Source organism: Mus caroli, chromosome 3 (assembly GCF_900094665.2).
Source record: "Mus caroli chromosome 3, CAROLI_EIJ_v1.1, whole genome shotgun sequence".
NCBI classification, from domain to species: domain Eukaryota; kingdom Metazoa; phylum Chordata; class Mammalia; order Rodentia; family Muridae; genus Mus; species Mus caroli.
In genome coordinates this window covers 87,112,898-87,119,372 of record NC_034572.1, presented here as the reverse complement: position 1 = coordinate 87,119,372, position 6,475 = coordinate 87,112,898, and the positions used below count along the sequence as shown (strand labels likewise).

General features: G+C 41.0%; 1 protein-coding gene across 1 annotated transcript; it reads right to left on the bottom strand.

The window, feature by feature from the left end:
* Positions 1 to 5,031: 5,031 nt before the first annotated feature.
* On the bottom strand, positions 5,032 to 6,268 carry LOC110291977 (late cornified envelope protein 3B-like). The gene is made up of 2 exons (XM_021159155.1): positions 6,225 to 6,268; positions 5,032 to 5,545 (listed from the first exon to the last, which is right to left on the bottom strand). The coding sequence occupies exon 2, from the start codon at positions 5,526 to 5,528 to the stop codon at positions 5,232 to 5,234; it is 297 nt and encodes a 98-aa protein (XP_021014814.1). The 5' UTR covers positions 5,529 to 5,545; positions 6,225 to 6,268; the 3' UTR covers positions 5,032 to 5,231.
* Between the last annotated feature and the right edge of the window lie 207 nt (positions 6,269 to 6,475).

Genomic DNA, 6,475 nt, shown 5'->3' with positions numbered 1-6,475 from the left:
TGTAACCCCTCTACTACTATCAGAAGTATATCCATACCACTGTCACCTGCATTCCCAAATCCCTATTAAGACACTTGACAAGACAAGATACTATGTAAATAAAGTGATTCAAGAACAAGAGCCTCTTGTTCTGGTCTTTTTTTACTTAACTCATTTTTAAAACCTCACTAAGTAATTTATTAAAAATTCTTCCTGAAAGGAGAACTGGAGAGATGGTACAGTGGTTAAGAGGTTTGCCTGCTATTTCACAATACTTGAGTTTCCCCCCAGCATCCACATGGTTGCTCTCAACACCTTGTAAATCTTGTTCCATAGTATATGATACCCTTTTCTGGACTATGTGGACATCATGCATTTTAGAGTTGAGGACACGTACATTCAGGCCAAACACCCAAGTACTATTTTATAGCTCTCTCTGGGGCACAAAATTCAGGAACTAAACAACTGACAAGGGCCCAAGGTACTCTTGGAACTTAAGGATTCACAAATCCCCTCTCTGAGATTTACATATGGAGTAATGATTGCTGGGAATGAAACTTTACAGCCATTGGAGCTGCCTGGAAGTCACACAAGGAGCTTCAACAGCTTTCATGAGTCATCACCTATGCTGGGTGGGCATTGTGATGATCCATCTGCCCTTTAAGCCCAATAAAAATTAGTTTACAAAGTTGAACTTTGGGAGAATCATTTCTTTGATTGGTTATTGGTGTCCATATCTGAAGTGAGGAAACTTTTTCTTTTTCTTTTTTCCCCAACAAATCACATGAAAGGAAGAAAAAGAACCAGAGTTGTAGAATGGGATTTTCTGTGTCTACTGTCCTCTAGCTCACAGACAAAAATCTCACTTTGTAGTAGTCTCCAGCCAGTCAGGAGCTGGCTGCCTTCACATCACCACTCTTGCCCTTCTCCCATAAAACTCTTACCTACAACTCCTCATATATTTTCAATACACAGAGACTGAAGAACTTTTGCTTGGAGCTGCCACTAGGGCACCTTAGTGACTGATGTTTAGAACTCTGAAAGATTCAGGAGTCAGAGTCCAAGACCACAGACCTTATCACCAGATCCTATGTTTCTAGTTCATAGACGCAAAGTCTCCTGGAAGAAGAAAAAGGAGAATGAAGCATAAAGGTTCCTTAAGGAGTGCTCTAAAGCCTTCATAGTATTTGCTTCTTACCCTCACTGAGGTCTTCTTCCTTCCTGCTCTCTTTCTCTTTCTTTTAAAACTACTTTTTAATTCTTTTTTTTTCTTTAATTTTTTATGTGTATTGTAGTTTCATGTGTTTACATGTCTATCTGTTTACTACATACGTGCAGTGTACATGGAGTCAAAAAGGGAAAGTTAAATTCCCTGGAACTCTATCTACAGATAATTGTGATGTACCATGTGGATGATGGAAACCAAGCCTGGATCATCCAGAAGAGCAGCTCATGCTCTTAAATTGTTGTGGCATCTTTCTGGCCATGATTTTCCTTAGGTGTTTAAAAATAACCCTTGACATTGACAACACATATGCTAATATTGGAATGAAACAGAGAAAATTAACAATAGGCCCCATGCATGGACGACATGCAAATTCATGTAGTGTTCCATATTTAAACAGAAATCAAACTGATATTACATAACAGATTCCTGTGATAGATGTTTAATCCATGAGGTGATAAACACATCTAAACACAAATGCCTATGTCACAGTCCTGGTTGTATAACTTGCTGTGTAACGGGACAGGCAGTCAGGTAAATAAGTCACTGCATCAAGTGACAATCTCACAGATGAACACCTGAGGAGTAATCAGGTTTAGGTAAGAGTTCACAGGTATAAGTTTTTTTGTTGCCTCATGTGTTGGGATGTTGTCATTTAATGTCACTTGGGAGTGCCTGAGATGAGGTCAGTAGCCTGTCAGAGATGACAGTGTTGGGAATGCAGAAGGAAGAGTGGGATGAGAAACTCCACCCTACCAAAGAGGGGGAGGGTAGCCTGTTCTCAGGCACTGAGAGTAATGAATGAAACCCAGAGTAGAGAGGTCCCTAGAGAGCAGACAGTGCACATAGAAATCATATCTGAGAGCAAAATTTAATGTATAATAATAGCAGACTACTACTCTCAGTAAAAATGCTGATTCAGGAGCCCAGTATTCCTGGCTTTGTATCCTGATCTGTATGGATGTTGACTGTCTGAAGGTGTGGGTGTTCCAGGAGAGACAAGGCTACTGTGTGGTGAAAGCACAACTTAGTTCAGATGTCAGATCATGACCCAAACAATATCTCCTCAATGAATTGTGTGTCTGCCACTTTGCATATCTCTAAGCTTCAGAGCTAAGTCATAGAAGGTGCTAACTCCTTTGGGTTGGGATACAGAGAAGGAATCAGCTGATTAATAACAAATAAATGTGACAGTGATTTGTGTACACATGACAGTGCTATTGACATAATGTGTTCACACCATGCAAGGTGCTTTTAAAGTTGGTTTGTTAAATCTTCCTCTTAACACTAGAGGTACATTTCCTTTTGATCCTTAACTGAACACATGGAACATGAATTACAGCCACTAATCCACACAGTGGTTTTCTTTTCCCCTTTCTGGAGCTTCTGGGTGTTCACTGGTTCATGGCTCTTGGTCCACACAACAGTACAATATACTCATCTTTGCAGCAACCAGCCCAACTTATCATTCTGATCTGCATTGAGTCATAATTGATTAATAACTTGACAGCATTCTGGCCGAGGATGGAGGGATACCCAACAGTTTTCCCAGTAGTGACTCATGATCATCTTGTGGTCGTAGATATCATCATGGCAGCTGAGGGTTCCAGTTTAGGGAGCTGGGTTATTCTAGAGAGTGGGTCCCAAAAACACCTGGCTAGTGTATCTTTTTGGGAATTATTTTCTTTATTAAATTATAAAGATTAAAAAAAAACCCTGAGTCCTTGGATCTTGGAATGGAAATAATCAGATATTTTTCAGCCTTGTAATTTTAATTTGAAAAACCTCTATATTTTCCTGGGTTTGGTGGACTGCTCTTTCACAGTAACAATTTTTAGAGCCTTACAGGTATATGAGACTAGTAAGAGAACCAACATTCTCCATTCTAAATGTAAATGTGAAAGCCATATTATTAGAAGGGGAGTTTGAGTCATGTATTAGGATATTATTTTTAAGTATAAATATTAAAAGATAAGAAAAATCAACCTGTCAGAGGCTAAATAATAGATCAATGTTTTTGTAGACTCTTGAAAAATTACAAGGGAGAGTGAAGGGCCTAGTGGCCAAGAGCATGGATTTATAAGCTGTGCCTTCTGGGTCCTGGGACAAAGCAGTTTATCTACTGTAAGATGTGTGGCCTTTCAGAGAAATGACCTTACAGGTTACTTACAGAGCTGCATGTCTGTCTCTTAGGAGTTTCTCACATGTAAAGCTCTAGGGAAGTATTGACCAGACAGTTAAATAAATCCATAATCTGACCAGCATTTCTCTGTTCCTCTCCTCCCTTTTTCTAACTGCTTGGTATTCACACCTGTTACTGTCTCACTTACTAAATCATCAGCCCTGACTGCTCTCTTGACTTACTCTGTTTTAACTTAATATCCTCACCTGACCTCTCTGCTAGAGTTTTGTTGTGTTTGTACTTCTTATACCTTCGTTCTTTACTTCTTTCATGATTTGTAATTTTTCAGTCTTTGTGTTACTGGTGTCTTGGAATGGATATTCCTTTACCATTGTCCAGGGCTAGCCTGTGACTTGTAGGATGTTTAGGGCTATCCTGGTTTCTACCCACAAATGCAAACAACATCCATCATAAACAGAAAATTATTTTAATTACAAATTTGTATTAGCATACAAAGGTTTATGCTTAATTATGCAAAAATCAACAAAATCTTTTTGTCTTTCCTCCTCTCCCTGACACCTGCTCTTCTCATCCTTCTCGACTCCCTACGTTCCTTTTCACATTCATGTTGTGTCTTCTTTTGTTGCCCCCTTTCCTACCTTGTCTTGTTCTTATTTCATGAGCTTGATCTGGTTTTCAGTCTAAACCTACCCACAATTATATTTTTTAGAACATGCATACAGTCATTTAAAGTATCCTCCTATGAGAGAGATGCACATTTTGTCTTTCTGAGTTTGGGTGACCTCACTTCATATGAGATGATACAGATCCATTCATTTTCTTGCAGAATTCACAATTTCAGTCTTCTTTACAGGTAAGTAAAATTCTATTGTGAAATATGTTACATTTTTTAATCATTCACTCTTCTGTTGATAGGTATCTAGGCTGCCTTCATTTCCTCGCTATTGTGAATGGATAAGCAATAAACATGGATGTATAAGCATCTCTGTGGTTGGATAGGATTTCTTCTGTGTCTGTGTCCAGAAGCAGTGTGGCTGAGTTACATGCTGGATCTGTTTTTTCATTGTTGAGGAACTTAAATTCTGACATATGGTGGCTACACTAATTTATATTTCCACTTGTTTCTCTTCTTCACAACATTATATTAACAATTATTTTCTTCATTGTAGTCATAATGACTTAGGTGAGATGAAATCAAATGGTAGTTTTAATTGGCATTTTCCTATAAGGAAGTCCATTTTGTTTTTACTGCCAGAATTGCCTCTGGGTATTTATAGATACTCCTCAGAAATCCATGATATCCCTACTTAAAAACTACTCTATTTGAATACTTAACAAACTGTAGAGTCAGTATTTTTAAAGGAGATGCTGGAAATCAATCATCAGAGCAAATAGTAGCTCCTCACAGTAGGTTTAGGTTTTTACTGTGAGATGAATATACACTCCATATGTCATAGGACATACCATTCCTTGTGAGATACCCCAGTCCTGTCCATTTCCTCCTCTGCTTTTTAAGCCCAAGTGAACATTAACATGTCTGATAGACCCCTCCACTCTTCCTGTGTAGAGCTATGATTGTTTTTTCATTTTGTGGATTATGTATTGCTGTATTTGTGGGTTAGAGGGGAAGGGCACATATCTGCCATCTGTGGAGGGACAGGGAAAAATGAGAGTGACACACCAGTGTGGTGGGGATAGAATCTTTATTCTAGTCAAAACCAAGGATGGGCACATGCATTCCACAGGAAGGAAGTGAACAAGGGGAGTGAGCATCAGACAGGCAGAGAAGACTCTCCAGGATCAGACAAAACAAGACTAGCTGGGTTTTCCTTGACCCCTGGGATGTTTCCTCCAGACTGTCTTGTCTCAGCATCATGTTCCAGGTCAGGAGCAGCCCCCAGAGCTGTGACCACAGCCTGAACCCCCAGACTGCTGACCACTGCCACGGTCACAGGAACTGGAGCTCCTGTGCATGCATCTGTGGGACCTGCGCCTGTGGTGGCTCAGGCAGCAGCCTCCCTCAGAGCTAGGGACACTGCAGCTCCCAGAGCTTGTAGCACAGCAGGAAGAGGCTGCAGGCAGACACTGTGTTGTGCTCTTTGGGGGGCATTTTGGGGAGCACTTTGGGGAGGGGCACTTGGGAGGAGGCTGGCACTGCTTCTGGCTCTGCTGGCAGGACATCTTGGCAGGAACTGGACCTAGAAGAGTAGGATAGAAACATTATAGGGAGAAGCTTCTGATGAGTGTCTACTGACTTAGTCTATCAAATGCCTGCCTTCCGTGACCTATCTGACTTTCATAGTCAAGATTTCTATGACATAAACAGAGACATAGAGGCACACATCAACTTGAATATAGCATTCTTTAGATGATCAGAAAGTTCAGCATGCATTCCCAGTAAGTGCCCTCAGAACAATGAACTTTAGAAAGGCAAAGAGTAACTGATCTCAATGTCTGGCAAGGCACTGTCTTGCATTTTCCCCTGCTTGCAGGAGGGGATGTGGATATATCTAATTAGCTCTCTGCTTAACTGTAGCTAGTATAGGTAATGAGAAAATGACTCTTGGAGAAAACTCTGGGCTGATACAGACCCCCATCAGAGTGGAGGCAGTGCTGAGATCCAGGACTCTGGTTTGTCTCAGCTCCAGAGGTACCCAGAAAGGCTCCTCTCTGTGTTCTCCTCCCCCTCTCTTGGCCACCATCTCTTGGTCAAATTCCTGTAGTCTCTTCTAAACACTTATGCTTCTTTGAGCCCAATCAATTCCAGTTTCTAATCTCCACATGGTTTTAGCTGAGGTCCTTTAAGCCCAGTCAAGTCCAACTTGTCATCTTCACACAGGGTCTTAGCTGAGGTCATGTCCCTAGTTAGGTACTCACCAGATACAGCAAAGGCAGGAGAAGAAGGCTGTGCTGAAGAGGCTGTGGCTGAATGGTCCAGGGCAGCAGCTCTTTTATCCTTGACAGGTGTGTGATGCACAGCCCAAGCATGCTGTTCTTTCACAACAGGGGAGTTGACAGAGCCAGGATCATCCATTCATCATCTTTCTGAGTTCCTACTACAATTACCACCAGCATGGAACCTGGAAAATGTGACTTTGCACTCAGGCCTGCCTAGTAAGGATATAAGG